This window comes from Anomaloglossus baeobatrachus, chromosome 3 (assembly GCF_048569485.1).
Source record: "Anomaloglossus baeobatrachus isolate aAnoBae1 chromosome 3, aAnoBae1.hap1, whole genome shotgun sequence".
NCBI classification, from domain to species: domain Eukaryota; kingdom Metazoa; phylum Chordata; class Amphibia; order Anura; family Aromobatidae; genus Anomaloglossus; species Anomaloglossus baeobatrachus.
This window is the reverse complement of record NC_134355.1, coordinates 676,624,996-676,649,297: the sequence shown is the minus strand read 5'-3', so window position 1 is coordinate 676,649,297 and position 24,302 is coordinate 676,624,996. Positions and strand designations below refer to the sequence as shown.

The 24,302-nt window shown below is 47.8% G+C and overlaps 1 protein-coding gene across 1 annotated transcript in view; it reads right to left on the bottom strand.

The window, feature by feature from the left end:
* Nucleotides 1-24,302, bottom strand: part of ELP3 (elongator acetyltransferase complex subunit 3) — a 208,414-nt gene that overhangs the window by 49,449 nt on the left and 134,663 nt on the right. Inside the window, exon 13 of the mRNA XM_075338841.1 lies at nucleotides 3,870-4,097. Within this exon, the coding sequence (XP_075194956.1) occupies nucleotides 3,870-4,097 (228 nt within the window). The remainder of the gene's footprint in view (nucleotides 1-3,869; nucleotides 4,098-24,302) is intronic.

Here is a 24,302-nt window from a genome sequence, read left to right as displayed (position 1 = left end):
GTTATATTCTTGTATATAGGGGCAGTATTATAGCAGTTATATTCTTGTATATAGGAGCAGTATTATAGTAGTTATATTCTTGTACATAGGGGCAGTATTATAGTAGTTATATTCTTGTACATAGGGGCAGTATTATAGTAGTTATATTCTTGTAAATAGGGGCAGTATTATAGTAGTTATATTCTTGTACATAGGGGCAGTATTATAGTAGTTCTATTCTTGTACATAGGGGGCAGTATTATAGTAGTTATATTCTTGTACATAGGAGCAGTATTATAGTATTTATATTCTTGTACATAGGGGGCAGTATTATAGTAGTTAAATTCTTGTACATAGGGGGCAGTATTATAGTAGTTATATTCTTGTACATAGGAGGCAGTATTATAGTAGTTATATTCTTGTACATAGGAGGCAGTATTATAGTAGTTATATTCTTGTACATAGGGGGCAGTATTATAGTAGCTATATTCTTGTACATAGGGGGCAGTATTATAGTAATTATATTCTTGTACATAGGGGGCAGAATTATAGTAGTTATATTCTTGTACATAGGGGCAGTATTATAGTAGTTATATTCTTGTACATAGGGGGCAGTATTATAGTAGTTATATTCTTGTACATAGGGGCAGTATTATAGTAGTTATATTCTTGTACATAGGAACAGTATTATAGTAGTTATATTCTTGTACATAGGGGCAGTATTATAGTAGTTATATTCTTGTACATAGGGGGCAGTATTATAGTAGTTATATTCTTGTATATAGGGGCAGTATTATAGTAGTTATATTCTTGTACGTAGGGGGCAGTATTATAGCAGTTATATTCTTGTACATAGGGGCGGTATTATAGTAGTTATATTCTTGTATATAGGGGCAGTATTATAGCAGTTATATTCTTGTATATAGGAGCAGTATTATAGTAGTTATATTCTTGTAAATAGGGGCAGTATTATAGTAGTTATATTCTTGTACATAGGGGCAGTATTATAGTAGTTATATTCTTGTAGATAGGGGCAGTATTATAGTAGTTATATTCTTGTACATATGGGGACAACATTATAGTAGTTACCGTATTTTTCGGGACTATAAGACGCACCGGACTATAAGACGCACCCTGGTTTTAGAGGAGGAAAATAAATCTTTAAGCAAAAAAATGTGGTCATGACACACTGTTATGGGGCGAGGATCTGCTGCTGACACTGGTATGGGGGGTAATGTCCCCAAATTCTCTACTAAGGTACCCCATCCTGGTAATGATCCTCCTGCCTTGTATAGGATCCTGCTCATATTCCCCCATCCTGTTCATACTCCCCCATCCTGTTCATATACCCCCATCCTGTTCATATACCCCCATCCTGTTCATATTCCCCCATCCTGTTCATATTCCCCCATCCTGTTCATATTCCCCCATCCTGCTCATATACCCCCCATCCTGTTCATATACCCCCCATCCTGTTCATATACCCCCCATCCTGTTCATATACCCCCCATCCTGTTCATATACCCCCCATCCTGTTCATATATCCCCCATCCTGTTCATATACCCCCCATCCTGTTCATATACCCCCCATCCTGTTCATATACCCCCATCCTGTTCATATACCCCCATCCTGTTCATATACCCCCATCCTGTTCATATACCCCCATCCTGTTCATATACCCCCATCCTGTTCATATACCCCCATCCTGTTCATATATCCCCCATCCTGTTCATATATCCCCCATCCTGTTCATATACCCCCCATCCTGTTCATATACCCCCCATCCTGTTCATATACCCCCCATCCTGTTCATATACCCCCATCCTGTTCATATACCCCCATCCTGTTCATATACCCCCATCCTGTTCATATACCCCCCATCCTGTTCATATACCCCCATCCTGCTCATATACTCCCATCCTGCTATATGCCCCCATCGTGCTCATATACCATCCTGGTATATGGCCTGTATCCTATAGCACAGAGGAAAAAAAAACCCCCAAACGTTTATACTCACCTTTTCCTCACTCCCTCCAGCACCGATCATATCTTCCTCTCTGCACCACTGACCTGTGTGTGTGGAGCCGTTCCCCTGCAGCACGCGATGTCTTCCTGTCTGTGCCGATCAGCTGACCAGCACAGATCACCTGACCGGCACAGACAGGAAGACATCGCGTGCTGCAGGGGAACGGCTCCACACACGGGGACGGTGAGTACACTGATTCACTGCACCCCGCGCTGATGATGACGCACGGGGAGCAGTGAATACAGCCGCACATGATCACTCCAGGCTGTAATTGCCAGGGGTGATCATGCGGACCGGCTCTTTACTATGCACGCGTCCCCGCTCGTCCTCCCGCCCACCTGTCAGTGCCGGCTTCAGCGCTGAGAGATGGGTGGGATGATGGGCGTGCATATGTAATGAGCGGGCCCACGTGGTCACAGCAGGCTGCTACAGCCTACTCGTGCCCCCAATGACCCGCTCCACCGCAGCACCTCATTCCCCACAGCCACAGTCAGACCATAAGACGCACCCCCAACTTTCCCCCAACATTTGGGGGGGAGAAAGTGCGTCTTATGGTCCGAAAAATATGGTATATTCTTGTATATAGGGGCAGTATTATAGTAGTTATATTCTTGTACATAGGGGAAGTATTATAGTAGTTATATTCTTGTACATAGGAGCAGTATTATAGTAGTTATATTCTTGTACATAGGAGCAGTATTATAGCAGTTATATTTTTGTATATAGGAGCAGTATTATAGTAGTTATATTCTTGTACATAGGGGCAGTATTATAGTAGTTATATTCTTGTACATAGGGGCAATATTATAGTAGTTATATTCTTGTACATAGGGGCAGTATTATAGTAGTTATATTTTTGTATATAGGGGCAGTATTATAGTAGTTCTATTCTTGTACATAGGGGGCAGTATTATAGTAGTTATATTCTTGTACATAGGGGCAGTATTATAGTAGTTATATTCTTGTACATAGGGGGCAGTATTATAGTAGTTATATTCTTGTACATAGGGGGCAGTATTATAGTAGTTATATTCTTGTACATAGGGGGCAGTATTATAGTAGTTATATTCTTGTACATAGGGGGCAGTATTATAGTGGTTATATTCTTGTACATAGGGGGCAGTATTATAGTAGTTATATTCTTGTACATAGGAGCAGTATTATAGTGGTTATATTCTTGTACATAGGGGGCAGTATTATAGTAGTTCTATTCTTGTACATAGGGGGCAGTATTAAAGTAGTTATATTCTTGTACATAGGGGGCAGTATTATAGTAGTTATATTCTTGTACATAGGAGCAGTATTATAGTAGTTATATTCTTGTACATAGGGGCAGTATTATAGTAGTTATATTTTTGTACATAGGGGGCAGTATTATAGTAGTTATATTCTTGTACATAGGAGCAGTATTATAGTAGTTATATTCTTGTACATAGGGGGCAGCATTATAGTAGTTATATTCCTGTACATAGGGGGCAGTATTATAGTAGTTATATTCTTGTACATAGGGGGCAGTATTATAGTAGTTATATTCTTGTACATAGGGGGCAGCATTATAGTAGTTATATTCTTGTACATAGGGGGCAGAATTATAGTAGTTATATTCTTGTACATAGGGGGCAGTAGTATAGTAGTTATATTCTTGTACATAGGAGCAGTATTATAGTAGTTATATTCTTGTACATAGGGGGCAGCATTATAGTAGTTATATTCTTGTACATAGGGGCAGTATTATAGTAGTTATATACTTGTACATATGGGGGCAACATTATAGCAGTTATATTCTTGTAGATTGGTGGCAGTATTATAAGATGAGACTACTCCGCCATTTTGGGACACAGCCAGGATAGATCTAATAATCACCTGATGCTGAAATTTGGATGGGTCACGGCTGCTGACAGGCACCACGCTCCCATATACATGAAGCTCTCTCACTATGGACACTCCACCCTTTAGCTCCGGCCTGAAAGATTCTGGGGAACACTTGCGCAGACGCAGCAATCCAATGAGAATATCTTGTTCCGGATCCTCGTATGATAAGAATGTCTCCCAGCCCCCATTGGCCACGTAATCCCTGCGGATTAACTCAATCTGAAACAAAAACCATCAAATATATGAATATAGATATTTGTAAGTATATATACAGACACACACAAACAATATATACATATATTATATATCACAAAAGTGAGTACACTTTTAATTATATCTTTTCCTGGGACAGCACTGAGGATCTGTCCTGTGATACAATGTGCAGTGTCAGTGTGCAGCTTGTAAATGTGGCGTCCTCTAAATAACTCATCACACAGCCATTAATGTCTAAACCGCTGGCAACAAAAGCGAGTGCACCCGTAAGTGAAAATGACCAAATGGAGCCCTTTGTGTGAATATTTTGCGTGGTAGCCATTATTTTCCAGTACGGCCTTACTTCTCTTGGGCCTGGAGGTCATTAGAGCTTTGCAGGAACCGCTGGATCCTCTTCCATCCTCCATGATGACATCACAGAGCTGGCTCCAATATAATTCATCTCCTTCGTCTTCAGGAAACAGTTTGCGACTTTCTTGTGCATAATTTTTAGAAGAGGCTTCCTTCTGGGACGACAGTCATGCAGAGCAATGTGATGCAGTGTGTGACGTATGGTCTGAGCACTGACAGGCGGACTCCCTCACCCCTGTAACCTCTCCAATGTGCAGGTTAAGGTTAGAGCACTGACAGACAGAACATCCACCCCTCTAAGCTCTGCAATATGCGGTGTATGGGCTGGGCATTGACAGGCGGATTCCCCCACTCTTGTAACCTCTGCAGCAATGCTGGCAGCACTCATATGTCTATTCTGCATAGACAACTTCTGGATATGACGCTGAGCTCGTGCACTCAGCTTCTGTGGTCGGCCATGGCGAGGCCTGCACTGAGTGGATCCTGTCTGGTTATACCACTGTATGGTCTTGGCCACCGTGCCGCAGCTCAGTGTCAGAGTGTTGGTGATCTTCTTATAGCCTCGGCCACCTCTCCTCTGTTACGCGATCCTTCTCCCTCTTCTGTTGGTCTGATTCTTGTATCCTCTGTCCTTGGTTGGTTTAACACTTCTCTCTTCTGCCCTCCATTGGTCTGATTACTCCATCCTCCGCTCTCCTTGGCTTGATCCTTCTCTCCTCTGCCCTCCATTGGTCTAATCCTCTTCTTCTTTGCCCTATGTTACTTTTTTCGGATCCAAAGAGAATTCTTTGCCATGAGGAGCCATGCTGAGCTTCCAGTGACCAGTAGGAGAATGTGAGCGATAACACCAAATATAAACACCCCTGCTCCCCATTCACACCTGACACCTTGTAACTACAGTTCATCAAACCAGCCAAAATCCGGGACCGGCGGATCACTGCTGTATTGAAAAAAAAAATCTGAATCCGCTCCGGACTCCAGTGCCCATATAAGTCAATGGGGACCAGAATCCGGACATTAAAAAAGTTTGTGGAGGGGGTAGGGGGGTAGGAGCGCGCGAGGTGTACTCACCCCAGGCCGTGTCATGGCAGCAAACTCCTTCCGGAGCCGACAATTCAATATTTATTGTTTCGCCTGCCCACCAGCGCGTGTAATTGGTTACAGTTAGACGCACCCCCACCCTAAGTGTCAGCTGACTGCAACCAATCACAGGCGGCAGGTCGGCCAGTGGGCGGGGAAAGCAGTGCACATGTCTGCGGGTCAGTATTGTGAACGTGCATTTGTTTCAGAAACACATGCACGCTACTGTCAGAAGTGTGCGGCTGTGCCGGTGATGTGGCTTTTTTTTTTTCATTATTTCAATAAATTAAAAAAAGGACGTGTGGTCCCCCCTAATTTTCATCCCCAGCCATGAGAATGCCGGCTGGGGGCTGATATTATCAATCCGCAGCGCCCGGTATTTTCGCATCTATTTTATGTGACAATCCTGGTGCAATACCGACTGTTCTTGATTGCACTAGAGCTGTAGCAATCGGGGTAATAAGGGGATAATAGCAGCACACAGCTGCTACTAAGCCCTAGGTTAGTAATGGCACAGGCTTCTATGAGATACCTGCATCACACTAACCTGTAAATAACAGTAAAACACAGACAAAACACGCCCCCTCCTTCACCACTTTATTAACCCCCAACACCCTGCAGCTCCGACGTAATCGACACGCCGTTTCAGCTCTGTTACATAGCCAGCGGCCATGGAGCACGACCGCTGGCTGTGCAGGCAATGACAGCCGCGATGACTGCCCGGCAAGCAGATACTGTCACAGGCTGGGGGCACGGTCTGCCTGCAACCAATCACAGACGAGAGGACGGCTGGTGGGCGGAGAAAACATGGAAAGCTGTGTGTATATGATGCTCAGTACAGGAAGTGAATGCGCGATCCGGAAGCAGTGTGCTGCCATGACACTGAGTCTCGGTAAGTATGAAACACTGTTTTATTTCTGTTTTTCTTTATTTTTCAATTATTTTTCCCAGTGTTTGATCCGGATCATGTACCTGGAATCCTGGATCCGGGTCCAGCACCCGGGCATCTTTGAAACCGTGTGGATCCGGACTTTTACAGTTTGGATGCGCTCAGCCCTACTTGTGACACTAATGAGTCACAAGACACTGAGGAGGGAATATGGCTAATTGGGCACAACTTGGTCATTTTCACTTAGGGGTGTACTCACTTTTGTTGCCAGCGGTTTAGACATTCATGTTGGGTTATTTAGAGGACACCAAAATTTACACTGTTATACAAGCTGTACACTGACACTGACCATTGTCTCAAAGAGTCCTATATAGCTCTAATAAAATATTTACAAAAATGTGATGGGGTGTACTTACTTTTGTGATATAAAAGAAAAAATAGAACAATTTTTATAGTGGCTTACGATTTTAAAATAAGATAAAAGAAAAAAAAAACATCTATAGAAACAATTTTGACCCTACAGCGTGATATAAATTAATTTTAGGAGAATCAGCATTACATTCACAAATAAAAAAAAAAAAAAAAAATTACGACCTCCCAGGACATCAATATTCGAAAATAAATAAATAAATAAATAAATAAAAAGAAGGGAATTTTGTTTACTTACCGTAAATTCCTTTTCTTCTAGCTCCAATTGGGAGACCCAGACAATTGGGTGTATAGCTTCTGCCTCCGGAGGCCACACAAAGTATTACACTTAAAAGTGTAAAGCCCCTCCCCTTCTGCCTATACACCCCCCCGTGCATCACGGGCTCCTCAGTTTTGGTGCAAAAGCAGGAAGGAGGAAACTTATAAATTGGTCTAAAGTAAATTCAATCCGAAGGAAGTTCGGAGAACTGAAAACCATTCAACATGAACAACATGTGTACACAAAGAACAACAGCCCGAAGGGAACAGGGGCGGGTGCTGGGTCTCCCAATTGGAGCTAGAAGAAAAGGAATTTACGGTAAGTAAACAAAATTCCCTTCTTCTTTGTCGCTCCATTGGGAGACCCAGACAATTGGGACGTCCAAAAGCAGTCCCTGGGTGGGTAAAATAATACCTCGTAATAGAGCCGTAAAAACGGCCCCTTCCTACAGGTGGGCAACCGCCGCCTGAAGGACTCGCCTACCTAGGCTGGCATCTGCCGAAGCATAGGTATGCACCTGATAGTGTTTCGTGAAAGTGTGCAGGCTCGACCAGGTAGCCGCCTGACACACCTGCTGAGCCGTAGCCTGGTGCCGCAAAGCCCAGGACGCACCCACGGCTCTGGTAGAATGGGCCTTCAGCCCTGAGGGAACCCGGAAGCCCAGAAGAACGGTAGGCTTCGAGAATTGGTTCCTTGATCCACCGAGCCAGGGTTGACTTGGAAGCCTGTGACCCTTTACGCTGGCCAGCGACAAGGACAAAGAGTGCATCCGAGCGGCGCAGGGGCGCCGTACGAGAAATGTAGAGTCTGAGTGCTCTCACCAGATCTAACAAGTGCAAATCCTTTTCACATTGGTGAACTGGATGAGGACAAAAAGAAGGTAAAGAGATATCCTGATTGAGATGAAAGGGGGATACCACCTTAGGGAGAAATTCCGGAACCGGACGCAGAACCACCTTGTCCTGGTGAAACACCAGGAAAGGGGCTTTGCATGACAGCGCTGCTAGCTCAGACACTCTCCGAAGTGATGTGACTGCTACTAGGAAGACCACTTTCTGCGAAAGGCGTGAAAGAGAAATATCCTTCATTGGCTCGAATGGTGGTTTCTGAAGAACCATCAGCACCCTGTTCAGATCCCAGGGTTCTAACGGACGCTTGTAAGGAGGGACTATGTGACAAACCCCCTGCAGGAACGTGCGTACCTGTGGAAGTCTGGCTAGGCGCTTCTGAAAAAACACAGAGAGCGCTGAGACTTGTCCCTTAAGGGAGCCGAGCGACAAACCCTTTTCCAATCCGGATTGAAGGAAGGAAAGAAAAGTGGGCAAGGCAAATGGCCAGGGAGTAAAACCCTGATCAGAGCACCAGGATAAGAATATCCTCCACGTCCTGTGGTAGATCTTGGCGGACGTTGGTTTCCTGGCCTGTCTCATAGTGGCAATGACCTCTTGAGATAACCCTGAAGACGCTAGGATCCAGGACTCAATGGCCACACAGTCAGGTTGAGGGCCGCAGAATTCAGATGGAAAAACGGCCCTTGAGACAGCAAGTCTGGTCGGTCTGGTAGTGCCCACGGTTGGCCCACCGTGAGATGCCACAGATCCGGGTACCACGACCTCCTCGGCCAGTCTGGAGCGACGAGGATGGCGCGGCGGCAGTCGGACCTGATCTTGCGTAACACTCTGGGCAACAGTGCCAGAGGAGGAAACACATAAGGCAGTTGAAACTGCAACCAATCCTGAACTAATGCGTCCGCCGCTAGAGCTCTGTGATCTTGAGACCGTGCCATGAATGCCGGGACCTTGTTGTTGTGCCGTGACGCCATTAGGTCGACGTCCAGCATCCCCCAGCGGCAACAGATCTCTTGAAACACGTCCGGGTGAAGGGACCATTCCCCTGCGTCCATGCCCTGGCGACTGAGAAAGTCTGCTTCCCAGTTTTCTACGCCCGGGATGTGAACTGCGGATATGGTGGAGGCTGTGGCTTCCACCCACAGCAGAATCCGCCGGACTTCCTGGAAGGCTTGCCGACTGCGTGTTCCGCCTTGGTGGTTGATGTATGCCACCGCGGTGGAGTTGTCCGACTGAATTCGGATCTGCTTGCCTTCCAGCCACGGCTGGAACGCCTTTAGGGCAAGATACACTGCCCTTATCTCCAGAACATTGATCTGAAGGGAGGACTCTGGCTGAGTCCAGGTACCCTGAGCCCTGTGGTGGAGAAAGACCGCTCCCCACCCTGACAGACTCGCGTCCGTCGTGACCACCGCCCAGGATGGGGGTAGGAAGGATTTCCCCTTCGACAATGAAGTGGGAAGAAGCCACCACCGAAGGGAGGCTTTGGCTGCCTGAGAAAGGGAGACGTTCCTGTCGAGGGACGTCGACTTCCTGTCCCATTTGCGGAGAATGTCCCATTGAAGTGGACGCAGATGAAACTGCGCAAAAGGAACTGCCTCCATTGCTGCCACCATCTTCCCTAGGAAGTGCATGAGGCGCCTCAAGGGGTGTGACTGGCCTTGAAGGAGAGATTGCACCCCTGTCTGTAGTGAACGCTGTTTGTCCAGCGGAAGCTTCACTATCGCTGAGAGAGTATGAAACTCCATGCCGAGATATGTTAGTGATTGGGCCGGTGTCAGATTTGACTTTGGGAAATTGATGATCCACCCGAATCTCTGGAGAGTCTCCAGAGCAATGTCCAGGCTGTGTTGGCATGCCACTCGAGAGGGTGCCTTGACAAGCAGATCGTCTAAGTAAGGGATCACCGAGTGTCCCTGAGAGTGTAGGACTGCTACCACTGTTGCCATGACCTTGGTGAAAACCCGTGGGGCTGTCGCCAGGCCGAAAGGCAGTGCCACGAACTGAAGGTGTTCGTCCCCTATGGCGAAACGCAGGAAGCGCTGATGCTCTGGTGCAATCGGTACGTGGAGATAAGCATCTTTGATGTCGATTGATGCTAGGAAATCTCCTTGGGACATTGAGGCGATGACGGAGCGGAGCGATTCCATCCGGAACCGCCTGGTTTTTACGTGTTTGTTGAGCAGTTTTAGGTCCAGAACAGGACGGAAAGATCCGTCCTTTTTTGGCACCACAAACAAGTTGGAGTAAAAACCGTGGCCCTGTTGCTGAAGAGGAACAGGGATCACCACTCCTTCTGCCTTCAGAGTGCTCACCGCCTGAAGAAGAGCATCGGCTCGCTCGGGGGGCGGAGATGTTCTGAAGAAACGAGTCGGAGGACGAGAGCTGAACTCTATCCTGTAACCGTGAGACAGAATGTCTCTCACCCAACGGTCTTGTACCTGTGGCAGCCAGGCGTCGCAAAAGCGGGAGAGCCTGCCACCGACCGAGGATGCGGTTTGAAGAGGCCGAAAGTCATGAGGCGGCCGCTTTGGGAGCGGTTCCTCCAGCGGTCTTTTTAGGACGTGACTTAGACCGCCATGAATCGGAGTCCCTCTGACCCTTCTGTGGCCTGTTGGACGAGGAGAATTGAGACCTGCCCGCGGGCCGAAAGGACCGAAACCTCGATTGTACCTTCCGTTGTTGATGTCTGTTTGGTTTGGACTGGGGTAAGGATGAGTCCTTTCCCTTGGATTGTTTAATGATTTCATCCAATCGCTCACCAAACAGGCGGTCGCCAGAAAGTGGCAAACCGGTTAAGAACTTTTTGGAAGCAGAGTCTGCCTTCCATTCACGTAGCCACAAGGCCCTGTTGACTGCCACCGAATTGGCGGATGCTACCGCCGTACGGCTCGCAGAGTCCAGGACAGCATTAATGGCGTAGGACGCAAACGCCGACGCCTGAGAGGTTAAGGACACCACCTGCGGAGCAGAGACACGTGTGACTGCATTAATCTGCGAGTGACAAGCTGAGATAGCTTGGAGTGCCCATACGGCTGCGAATGCCGGAGCAAAGGACGCGCCGATAGCTTCATAGATGGATTTCAACCAGAGTTCCATCTGTCTGTCAGTGGCATCTTTGAGTGAAGCCCCATCTTCCACTGCAACTATGGATCTAGCCGCCAGTCTGGAGACTGGAGGATCCACCTTGGGACACTGAGCCCAACCCTTGACAACGTCAGGGGGGGAAGGGATAACAGGTGTCCTTAAGGCGCTTAGAAAAGCGCTTATCTGGACAAGCTCGGTGTTTCTGTACTGCCTCTCTGAAGTCGGAGTGATCCAGAAACGTACTCATTGTACGTTTGGGAAACCTAAAACGGAATTTCTCCTGCTGAGAAGCTGACTCCTCAATTGGAGGAGCTGGGGGAGAAAGATCCAACACCTGATTGATGGACGCTATAAGGTCATTCACTATGGCGTCTCCTTCAGGTGTATCTAGGTTGAGAGCGACCTCAGGATCAGAATCCTGATCTGCCACCTCCACTTCATCCTCTAGAGAGTCCTCCTGCTGAGACCCTGAGCAGTGTGATGAGGTCGAGGGAAGCTCCCAGCGAGCCCACTTAGGCGGTCTGGGACTGCGGTCCGTGTCGGAGACCTCACCTTGGGACCTATGAGTCACCCCAGGAGCACTTTGCTGCTCCAACCGAGGGGGGCCTGGGGTCAATGATTCCACAGTGCCCGGGGCCTGTGTTACCGGTCTGGACTGCAAGGCTTCTAGTATCTTAGCAGACCATTTATCCATAGACTCAGAAAGTTTGTCAGCGAATACTGCAAACTCCGTCCCTGTGACCTGGACAGTGGTAGCAGGTGGTTCCACTTGGGCCACCAGTGGCAGAGGCTCCGGCTGAGAAAGTGCCACAGGGGCCGAGCATTGTACACAATGAGGGTAGGTGGAACCTGCCGGTAGCATAGCCGCACATGAGGTACAGGTTGCAAAGTAAGCCTGTGCTTTGGCACCCTTGCTTTTTGCGGACGACATGCTGTTGTCTCCTCAGAGTACAATCCGGGAGGGTATATAGCCAAAAACCAACAGTGCGACCGTACAGAGTATATGTATAGCATATAAGCATATTATATATATATTATATATATATACACACTTCGGCACCCAGGGGGGCCAGTACCTAGTAACAGGTGCGGCTTACCGACCGCCCAAAGCGGTTGTGTGACCACCAGATTCCCTGCCTGGGCCTCCCAGAGCCGTGTTGTCTCTCCTCTCCAGCTTCAGAAGTGCTGACAGGAATGGCTGCCGGCGTTCTGTGAGGAGGAGGGGGCCGTGGGCGTGCCCTAGAAAGTGCGGGAATCTGGTGCCCCACTGTGCTCAGTGAGGGGGGAGGAGGATACAAAGTATGCTCCAGCCCTCAGCGCTGACGTCCAGTGCAGCGTCCCTCCCTTCCCCTGACTGGCAGGCCGGGGGGCGGGAGTATGCGGTACTAGGCCGCAGAAGCCGGGGACTAAAGTTATAAGCGCGGCCGGCAAACAAGCGCGGTCAGCGCGGTAGTCCCGGCGCACTAACACACCCAGCAGTGCTGCAGCGTGTATAACACAAGCGCTCCATGCGCCGTCCCCAAGGGGACACAGAGTACCTCACAGTAGCAGGGCCTTGTCCCTGACGATACCCAGCTCCTGTCCAGCAGATTCCCCAGGGGCTGCGGAGAGAGCACGGTCCCAGTGTCTGGAGACCGATTAGGATCCCACTTCACCCAGAGCCCTTAAGGGATGGGGAAGGAAAACAGCATGTGGCTCCTGCCTATGTACCCGCAATAGGTACCTTAACCTTAACAACACCGCCGACCAGAGTGGGGTGAGAAGGGAGCATGCCGGGGGCCCTGTTATGGGCCCTCTTTTCTTCCATCCGATATAGTCAGCAGCTGCTGCTGACTAAATTGTGGAGCTATGCGTGCATGTGTGCCTCCTTCGCACAAAGCATAAAAACTGAGGAGCCCGTGATGCACGGGGGGGTGTATAGGCAGAAGGGGAGGGGCTTTACACTTTTAAGTGTAATACTTTGTGTGGCCTCCGGAGGCAGAAGCTATACACCCAATTGTCTGGGTCTCCCAATGGAGCGACAAAGAAAAAAAGGACTGTGGCAGCAATTCCCAATACTTTGCATAAGCCACCATAGGAGAAAACAGTATAATAATAAATGTCATTTAAATTTCTCGAATGTCAACAGAACATTTAGCGGTGCGGTGGAGGGGGCAGGGGACGGGCGACGCTGCCACGCATTGTGACAGATGATTCCGCCAGCTGCCGGCCTTCCCGGAGGAGCGGTGATATTAGCTGCCGTAGCGCGTGTCCTCCGCTCCCCGAGGGCGCTGTGCAAACGAGATCGCTGATAGTTTTATTGCTTGTGGGGCCTGGCGGACTCCGATGGTAAATTTCACGTGGGGGCCGAATGTGGAGGGGACGTGCCCGCATGTGACGGGGTATAGTCAGTGTGCGTATGAAATAAATCTGTCACCAGATTTTACAATACATTATTAAAAAGCGCTATGGGACCTGATGAGGCAGGTGTACTTATTTATGTATAATTTTATTTTTTTTTTAACTTTCCTTTACATATATAAAAATCAGCCGAGTACGAGTCCGTCTCCAGGTGGACTCCTAAAATGCTCACTTAAAATGTAAAAAGAAAATAAAATCTAATGCCAACATAGACCGAAACATATATTAGTTATCATCACAACTGTACTACATCCAAAAAATAAAGAATCGTGAATAACGGGTGGGCAATTCATTTTCCCGAGGGGCCACATGAGAGAATGCGACTGGTGAAGAGGCCGAACCAATAGGCTGAAAATACGTCTGCTCAATATTAACAGATTGTATCACTTAAACTGGAGCGTATGCTGACACCCCCTATATACAATATGAGTCCACACATAGCCCCCTATACACTGTATCAGCCCTACATTGCCTCCTAAATACTGTAAGTGCCCCCACATAGCCCCCTATACACTGTATCACCCCACATAGCCAACTAAATACTGTAAGTGCCGCCACATAGCCGCCAATATACTTTATCAGCCCCACATAGCCTTCTATATACAGTATGAGCCCACACATAGCCCCTATACACCATCAGCCCCACATAGCCCCCTATATACATAAACCCCCACATAGCCCCCTATATACAGTAAGAACCACCACACAGCCTCCTATATACAGTATAAGCCCACACATAGCCCCTATACACCATCAGCCCCACATAGCCCCCTACACACCATCAGCCCCACATAGCCCCCTATATACATAAACCCCAACATAACCTCTTATATACAGTATGAGCCCACACATAGCCCCCTATACACCATCAGCCCCACATAGCCCCCTATATACATAAACCCCCACATAGCCCCCTATATACATAAACCCCCACATAGCCCCCTATATACAGTAGGAACCACCACACAGCCTCCTATATACAGTATGAGCCCACACATAGCCCCCTATACACCATCAGCCCCACTTAGCCCCCTATATGCATAAACCCCAACATAACCTCCTATATACAGTAGGAACCACCACACATCCCCCTATATACAGTATGAGCTCTGACACAGCACTTATATGCAGAATGAGCCCCACATACCCTCATATATAGAGTATGAACCACCACATAGCCTTCTGTATACAGTACGAGCTCTAACACAGCTCCCTATATACAGTATGAGCCCTACATAACCTCTTATATACAGTATGAGCCACCGTAGAGCCCTTATAGACAGCATGAGCTCCAAAACAGCCCCTATATACACTGTGTGCAGAATTATTAGGCAGATGAGTATTTTGATCACATGATACCTTTTATACATGTCGTCCTACTCCAAGCTGTATAGGCTGAGAGCCAACTACCAATGAAGTAAATCAGGTGATGTGCATCTCTGTAATGAGGAGGGGTGCGGTGTAATGACATCAACACCCTATATAAGGGGTGCTTAACTATTAGGCAACTTCCTTTCCTTTGGCAAAATGGGTCAGAAGAGAGATGTGACGGGCTCTGAAAAGTCCAAAATTGTGAGATGTCTTGCAGAGGGATGCAGCAGACTTGAAATTGCCAAACTTTTGAAGCGTGATCACCGAACAATCAAGCGTTTCATGGCAAATAGCCAACAGGGTCGCAAGAAGTGTGTTGGGCAAAAAAGGTGCAAAATAACTGCCCATGAATTGAGGAAAATCAAGTGTGAAGCTGCCAAGATGCCATTTGCCACCAGTTTGGCCATATTTCAGAGCTGCAACGTTACTGGAGTATCAAAAAGCACAAGGTGTGCCATACTCAGGGACATGGCCAAGGTAAGGAAGACTGAAAACCACCACCTCTGACCAAGAAACATAAGATAAAACGTCAAGACTGGGCCAAGAAATATCTTAAGACTGATTTTTCTCAGGTTTTATGGACTGATGAAATGAGAGTGACTCTTGATGGGCAGATGGATGGGCCAGAGGCTGGATCAGTAAAGGGCAGAGACCTCCACTCCGACTCAGACGCCAGCAAGGTGGAGGTGGGCACTGGTATGGGCTGGTATCATCAAAGATCAACTTGTGGGACCTTTTCGGGTTGAGGATGACGTGAAGCTCAACTCCCAGACCTACTGCCAGTGTCAGCAGCAGATCCTCGCCCCATAACACTGTGTCATGACCACATTTTTTTGCTTAAAATTTTATTTTCCTATTTTCCTCCTCTAAAATCAGGGTGCGTCTTATAGTCCGGTGCGTCTTATAGTCCACACATTATATATATATATTGTGATAACACGTTCAGGGATCGCCTTTGCTGGGTTGAAAGGGCACGTATTCACCTCAGGCAGATGGCCGAATTCAAGGTGTAACTGACGCTTGGTCAGGTTTATTGCAGTGAAGCATAAACAAAAGAAAAACACCAACAAAATAAATCCTTGCCTGTCCGGCGCTAACTATACACGGTGATATCCTAACTACCAACTGGAGGGCTTCTCCCTTCCAGCTAAACCATACAGACATCAAGCACTGCTCCTCACAAGTGTCTCCTACACAGACAGGCTTACTGTGTTCCCAGATGGAGACCCTCCCCCAACTGCCCAGATTCCTTTTACCTCCGTCCTTCACCTCCCATTAAACCATTAGTAGCCAGGTGATCCTGGCCAGGCTAAGTCACATAGGACCGATATCGGGGTGAGATATACCTGCCCTCATCCACTAATCCCACATGAGTCTCACAGTAATATATATTATATTATATTAATATATATATTATATATATATATATATATATATATATATATATATATATATATATATATACACATATACTAGAAGGTGGCCCGATTCTACGCATCGGGTATTCTAGAATTTACGTATTGTGTAGTTAATGTATGATTTTTGTTATATATATATATATATATATATATATATATATATATAGATAGATAGATGTTGTTGTGTGTAGTTACCAAGTGTTTGTGTAGGCGCTGTACATGTTCTGGGTGTTGTCTGGGTGTGATGGGGGGTGAGAGCGGTGTTGTATGTGTGTTGCGTGTGTTGCGTTGTTTGTGGAGCGCTGTGTGTCTGTAGCGTTGTGTGTGTGTGTGTTGCGCGGTTTGTGTGGGTGTGGTGTGTTTTGGGGAGAGGTATGTTTTGTGCAATGTGTGTGTGTTGCGTGGTATGTGCGTATATTTATGTATGCCGCGGTATTTGTGTGTTGAGTGTTGTGTGTGTGCAGCGTTGTCTGTGTGTGTAGGTGTCTGTGTACGGCGGTGTTTGTGATTCCCAGTGTGTGTGTGGTGTGTTGTGTGTGTGTTGGGGGGAGGTGTGCACCTCCCATCGTGCTCCATCCCCCATGCTGCACACCCCCCATCGTGCTCCATCCGCCATGCTGCGCACTCCCAAACGTGCTCCATCCGCCATGCTGCGCACTCCCAAACATGCTCCATCCGCCATGCTGCGCACTCCCAAACGTGGTCCATCCGCCATGCTGCGAAGTCCCAAACGTGCTCCATCCGCCATGCTGCGCACTCCCAAACGTGCTCCATCCCCCATGCTGCGCACCCCCCATCGTGCTCCCAGCCTCCCCCAGCATCAGCCTCCCCCTCCCAGCCTCCCCCAGCATCAACCTCCCCCAGCATCAGCCTCTCTCCTCCCAGCCTCCCTTCTCCCAGCCTCCCCCAGCATCAGCCTCCCCCAGCATCAGCCTCTCTCCTTCCAGCCTCCCCCAGCATCAGCCTCCCCCAGCATCAGCCTCTCTCCTCCCAGCCTCCCCCAGCATCAGCCTCCCCCAGCAGCAGCCTCTCTCCTCCCAGCCTCCCCCAGCATCAGCCTCTCTCCTTCCAGCCTCCCCCAGCATCAGCCTTCCCCTCCCAGCCTTCCCCAGGATCAGCCTCTCTCCTCCCAGCCTCTCTCCTCCCAGCCTCCCTCAGCATCAGCCTTCCCCTCCCAGCCTCCCTCAGCATCAGCCTTCCCCAGCATCAGCCTCTCTCCTCCCAGCCTCCCTCCTCCCAGCCTCCCTCAGCATCAGCCTTCCCCTCCCAGCCTCCCCCAGCATCAGCCTCCCCCTCCCAGCCTTCCCCAGGATCAGCCTCTCTCCTCCCAGCCTCCCCCTCCCAGCCTCCCTCAGCATCAGCCTTCCCCTCCCAGTCTCCCCCAGCATCAGCCTCCCCCTCCCAGCCTTCCCCAAGATCAGCCTCTCTCCTCCCAGCCTCCTCCAGCACGCCGTGCTCCTCTGCCGACACTCACAGATCCGATCGCATACACTCACACACACCCGATCGCATACACTCACACACACCCAATCGCATACACTCACACAACCGATCGCATACACTCACACAACCGATCGCATACACTCACACAACCGATCGCATACACTCACACAACCGATCGCATACACTCACACAACCGATCGCATACACTCACACAACCGATCGCATACACTCACACAACCGATCGCATACACTCACACAACCGATCGCATACACTCACACACACCCAATCGCATACACTCACACACACCCGATCGCATACACTCACACACACACACACACTGACGATACCGCACATCCACGCTCACACTCACAACATCCGGAGATACCACATGCTTCTGGCCATGTGATCCTCCGGCAGGTCCTGGAAGGTCACAACAGCACAGTATCGAGGCCGAGAAGCAAGCGATATCTCCGGATGCTGTGAGTATGTGGATGCGATGTGATGTGTGTGTGAGGTGTGTGTGAGAGTGAGTGTGAGCCGGTGTACACTGGTAACTATGATACACATCGGGTAACCAAGGGACCTTAGTTACCCGATGTGTATAATGGTTACCAGCGTTCACGGGCTCCGTCAAGATCCCAGCATCGCAAGGTTATGTCTGCGATATCCCAGGATGTTGTGAGTGTGTGGATGTGATGTGTGAGGTGTGTGTGAGAGTGAGTGTGATCTGATGTGTGTGTGTGTGTGTACTCACCTGGGAGTCGGAGCTCCGTGTCAGTTGGGCCAGAGCGAGCGTGCATTGCTTGAGGGTGGCGGGGCCTGCAAAGAGCCAGGGCGAGAGGCCAATCCGTGTGGGGGGGCGGGGCCATGGCGAGCCCAGCGGCCAATCAGCTTTGTGTCACCGTAAGGACACAATTTTGGAGCATGACAGACAGACAGAATAAGGCAATTATATATATAGATTATATATATATATATATATATATATATATATATAATCACACATATATCCGCTCGCGAGTATAGTCTGTGTGTGTCTGTCTTTCAGCCTCTGTTTTCCGGCTCATACACAAAACCATACTGTATACACAGGTGCACACTACAGTTTGCCTTATGTCTGTGTATACTACATGTATATAGTGTGGATGTGTGTGTACAGTTTAGTGCTCTGTATACACTATATGCAGCCCCCAGCCTCCATAATATATATACGTAGCCAACTGCCTCTATATTTTATTATATAGCTAGTAGCCTGTATCCTCTATATTTTTATATATACACATATTTAAAAATATAAGGATATAAGCTACATAAGTCAATAAAGTGCATGTGCACATATTGCAATTATTTTCAGAGAACCAACCACAGCTGATCATATGGAAATTCAAAAGGGTATGCCCCCAACATCAAACTAATCTCATAGTATCAAAAACCCTACGTACGTTTCGCTTAATACGAGGTATGCCATACAGTACCGAACGCTTTGTTTTGGAGGGGGGGGTTCCCCCCTGTCTCGTACGTAGGGGTGTTGATACTATGGGATTCGTTTACACCTAACCAACACCACTGTGATCATAGTTCTTATTACCCTATTTTATGTCCATCCTTATCCCAGTAGTTTTATTTATTTAATTATATATATATATATATATATATATATATATATATATTATACACACACACATACTAGAAGGTGGCCCGATTCTACGCATCGGGTATTCTAGAATTTTAATGTATGATTTTTGTATATATATATATATATATATATATATATATATATGTTGTTGTGTGCAGTTACCAGTGTTTGTGTAGGGCACTGTAAATGTTCTGGGTGTTGGGGGTGTGCGAGAGCAGTGTTTGTGTGGAGCACTGTGTGTGTGTTGCGTTGTTTGTGGAGCGCTGTGTGTCTGCAGCGTTCTGTGTGTGTGGTGCTGTGTGTGTTGCGCGGTTTGTGTGGGTGTGGGGTGCGTGTGTGTGTTTTGGGGGGAGGTATGTTTTGTGCAATGTGTGTGTGTTGCGCGGTATGTGTGTATATTTGTGTATGCTGCGGTGTTTGTGTGTTGGGTGTTGTGTGTGTGCGGCGTTGTCTGTGTGTGTGGGTGTCTGTGTAGGGCGGTGTTTGTGGTTCCCAGGGTGTGTGGTGTGTTGTGCGGTGCGCGTGTGGCAGTGTGTGTGTTTTGGGGGGAGGTGTGCACCCCCATCGTGCTCCATCCCCCATGCTGCGCACCCCCCATCGTGCTCCATCCCCCATGCTGTGCACTCCCCATCGCGCTCCATCCCCCATGCTGCACACTCCCCATCGTGCTCCATCCCCCATGCTGCGCACCCCCATCGTGCTCCATCCCCCATGCTGTGCACTCCCCATCGTGCTCCATCCCCCATTGCGCACTCCCCATCGTGCTCCATCCTCCATGCTGCGCTCCCCCCATCGTGCTCCATCCCCCATGTTGCGCACCCCCCCATCGTGCTCCACAGTCACACATCAGACAGTATACATGCACACATCTGATCGCATACACTCACACCCCACTTCTGCCTGTGCCCTCCGGTGGGCGGTCCCAGCAGCTGTGCTGCACGCCGTGCTCCTCTGCCTTCTACCGAGATGCACACACCCGATCGCATACACGCACTCACCCGATCGCATACACGCACACACCCGATCGCATACACGCACACACACATTGACGATATCGCACATACGCGCTCACACACTCACAACATCCGGAGATCCACGTGCTTCCGGCCATGTGATGCTCCGGCAGGTCCTGAAGGTCACTGCACAGTATCGCCGCCGAGAAGTAAGCGATATCACTGGATGTTGTGAGTGTGTGGGATGCGATCTGATGTGTTTGTGAGGTGTGTGTGAGAGTGAGTGTGATCTGATGTGTGTGTGTGTCTGTTCTTATGTGTGTGTGTGTGTGTGTGTGTGTGTCTGTTCTTGTGTGTGTGTGTGTGTGTGTGTGTGTTCCGCCGCTGCAGGACCTTGATGCGCTCACCTGCTCCCGGTCGGCTTCTGGTGAATATGATCGGGGATCTTCTTTCTTCTGTCTTCTCTCTTCTGCATGTGTACCGGGAGCCGCATACGCTGGTAACCATGCTACACAATATTACCCGATGTGTACGATGGTTACCAGCGTACCCCGCCCCCCGCACGCACGGGAGCCCACACCAGCGTACGCCGGCAACCCCAGCAGTGCGAGGGTATGTGTCGGCTGGGTTGCCGGCGTACGCTGGTGTGGGCTCCCGGGGGTACAGCACTCACCTGGGAGTCGGGGCTCCGTGTCGGTTTGGGAAATGCGTGCGGGGGGCGGGCGTGTAATGCATGAGGGGGGGGCGGGGCATGGCCGAGTTGCCAATGCGTGCAGGGGGCCGGGGCAAGAGGCCAATCCGTGTGAGGGGCGGAGCCTGGGCTAGCGGCCAATCCGTGCGGGGGGCGGAGCCGAGGCGAGCGGCCAATGAGAAGCTTGTCGCGGTAACGACAGAATTTTGGAGACAGAAAGACAGAATAAGGAAATTATATATATATATACTCCCAGCTGCAATATGAGAGTTTTCACATCCAAATCGGAGAAAGGGTTTAGGAATCATAGCTCTGTAATGCATAGCCTCATCTTTTTCAAGGGACCAAAAGTAATTGGACAAGGGACTCTAAGGGCTGCAATTAACTCTGAAGGCGTCTCCCTCGTTAACCTGTAATCAATGAAGTAGTTAAAAGGTCTGGGGTTGATTACAGGTGTGTGGTTTTGCATTTGGAAGTTGTTGCTGTGACCAGACAACATGCGGTCTAAGGAACTCTCAATTGAGGTGAAGCAGAACATCCTGAGGCTGAAAAAATAGAAAAAATCCATCAGAGAGATAGCAGACATGCTTGGAGTAGCAAAATCAACAGTCGGGTACATTCTGAGAAAAAAGGAATTGACTGGTGAACTTGGGAACTCAAAAAGGCCTGGGCGTCCACGGATGACAACAGTGGTGGATGATCGCCGCATACTTTCTTTGGTGAAGAAGAACCCGTTCACAACATCAACTGAAGTCCAGAACACTCTCAGTGAAGTAGGTGTATCTGTCTCTAAGTCACCAGTAAAGAGAAGACTCCATGAAAGTAAATACAAAGGGTTCACATCTAGATGCAAACCATTCATCAATTCCAAAAATAGACAGGCCAGAGTTACATTTGCTGAAAAACACCTCATGAAGCCAGCTCAGTTCTGGAAAAGTATTCTATGGACAGATGAGACCAAGATCAACCTGTACAAGAATGATGGGAAGAAAAAAATTTGGAGAAGAAAGGGAACGGCACATGATCCAAGGCACACCACATCCTCTGTAAAACATGGTGGAGGCAACGTGATGGCATGGGCATGCATGGCTTTCAATGGCACTGGGTCACTTGTGTTTATTGATGACATAACAGCAGACAAGAGTAGCCGGATGAATTCTGAAGTGTACCGGGATATACTTTCAGCCCAGATTCAGCCAAATGCCGCAAAGTTGATCGGAGCAAGACCTGAAGGCTGCGGCTGTAAAGGCCTGGCAAAGCATTAAGAAGGAGGAAACCCAGCGTTTGGTGATGTCCATGGGTTCCAGACTTAAGGCAGTGATTGCCTCCAAAGGATTCGCAACAAAATATTGAAAATAAAAATATTTTGTTTGGGTTTGGTTTATTTGTCCAATTACTTTTGACCTCCTAAAATGTGGAGTGTTTGTAAAGAAATGTGACAATTCCTACAATTTCTATCAGATATTTTTGTTCAAACCTTCAAATTAAACGTTACAATCTGCACTTGAATTCTGTTGTAGAGGTTTCATTTCAAATCCAATTTGGTGGCATGCAGAGCCCAACTCGCCAAAATTGTGCCACTGTCCAAAGATTTCTGGACCTAACTGTATATGTATATATATATATATGTATATGTATATATATATATATATATATATATATATATATATATATACATACACACACATCTTGATATAGGATATATGCTTTCATTGTTTTTCCTGTCCAGTGTAATTTTTTGATTTTTCTTTGGATATTTAATTCTCATTATTTGGAGATATTATATGTTTATTCAACACCTCAATAAAAATTCCTTTTGAATGTTATACTCCCTGTTTCTTTGTTTTGGCCATACTTTTAAGTAGCTGTGGCTACGACTGGGGCCCAAAGCTTTAATAAAGCTCTTACGCTCTTTACCATAAGACACACCTCAGGTTTACACAGCAGAAAATAGAAAAAAAAAAGTTTTTCCGATTAAAACTTCACTGGCGCTGTATAGGGGAGGGGTCATTATTACTAAATTTGAATGTACTAGGGTAGAATAGCGAGGTGGTAAATCCATTGTTAGTATCCTTCTGCAGTGTATATATTATACACACACGGCTCTGCTACATGCCCATAGACATACAATGCTCTGCTACATGCCCATAGACATACAATGCTCTGCTACATGCCCATAGACATACAATGCTCTGCTACATGCCCATAGACATACAATGCTCTGCTACATGCCCATAGACATACAATGCTCTGCTACATGCCCATAGACATACAATGCTCTGCTACATGCCCATAGACATACAATGCTCTGCTAAATACATGGCTCAATTACATGCAAATACAGACACACACAGCTCTACTACATGCTCACACAGCTCTACTACATGCACCTATAGGCATACACAGCTCTACTACATGCACCTATACACAAACAAACCTCTACTATATGCTCGTAGCTATACTACATGCACCTATAGACACAGCTCTGCTACATTCATACTACATTCATACTACATGCTCTTATAGACACACACACACAGTGCTACTACATGCACACTACATGCACTTATAGACAAACACAGCACCCCTACATGCTCATAGAGACAAACACAGCTCCACTACATGCACCCATAGACACACAGCTCTGCTACATTCATACTACATGCTCCTATAGACAACACACAGCTCTACTACATGCACCCATAGACACACACAGCTCTACTACATGCACCTACAGACACACACCCACAGCTCTACTATATGCACCCATAGACACACACAGCTCTACTACATGCACCCATAGACACACACAGCTCTACTACATGCACCTACAGACACACACACACAGCTCTACTATATGCACCCATAGACACACACAGCTCTACTACATGCACCCATAGACACACAGCTCTGCTACATTCATACTAAATGCTCCTATAGACAACACACAGCTCTATTACATGCACCTATAGACACACAGCTCAGCTACATGCACAGTACACACTCCTATAGACACTCACAGCTATACTACATGCACCCATAGACACAAACAACTGTTACATGCACCTAGACAAAAACAGCTCTGCTACATGCCCAATACATGCACCTCACCGAAAGACAAATAAGCTCTGCTACATGCACACTACATACACTTAGACAAACACAGCTTCTCTACATGCTCCTATAGACACACAGAGTTCTACTACGTACACACTACATGCACTTATAGACAAACACAGCAATACTACATGAACAGTACATGCACCCATAGACACAAACAGCTCTGCTATATGCCCAATAAATGCACCTATAGACAAACACCGCTCTGCTACATGCACCCACAGACACACACACA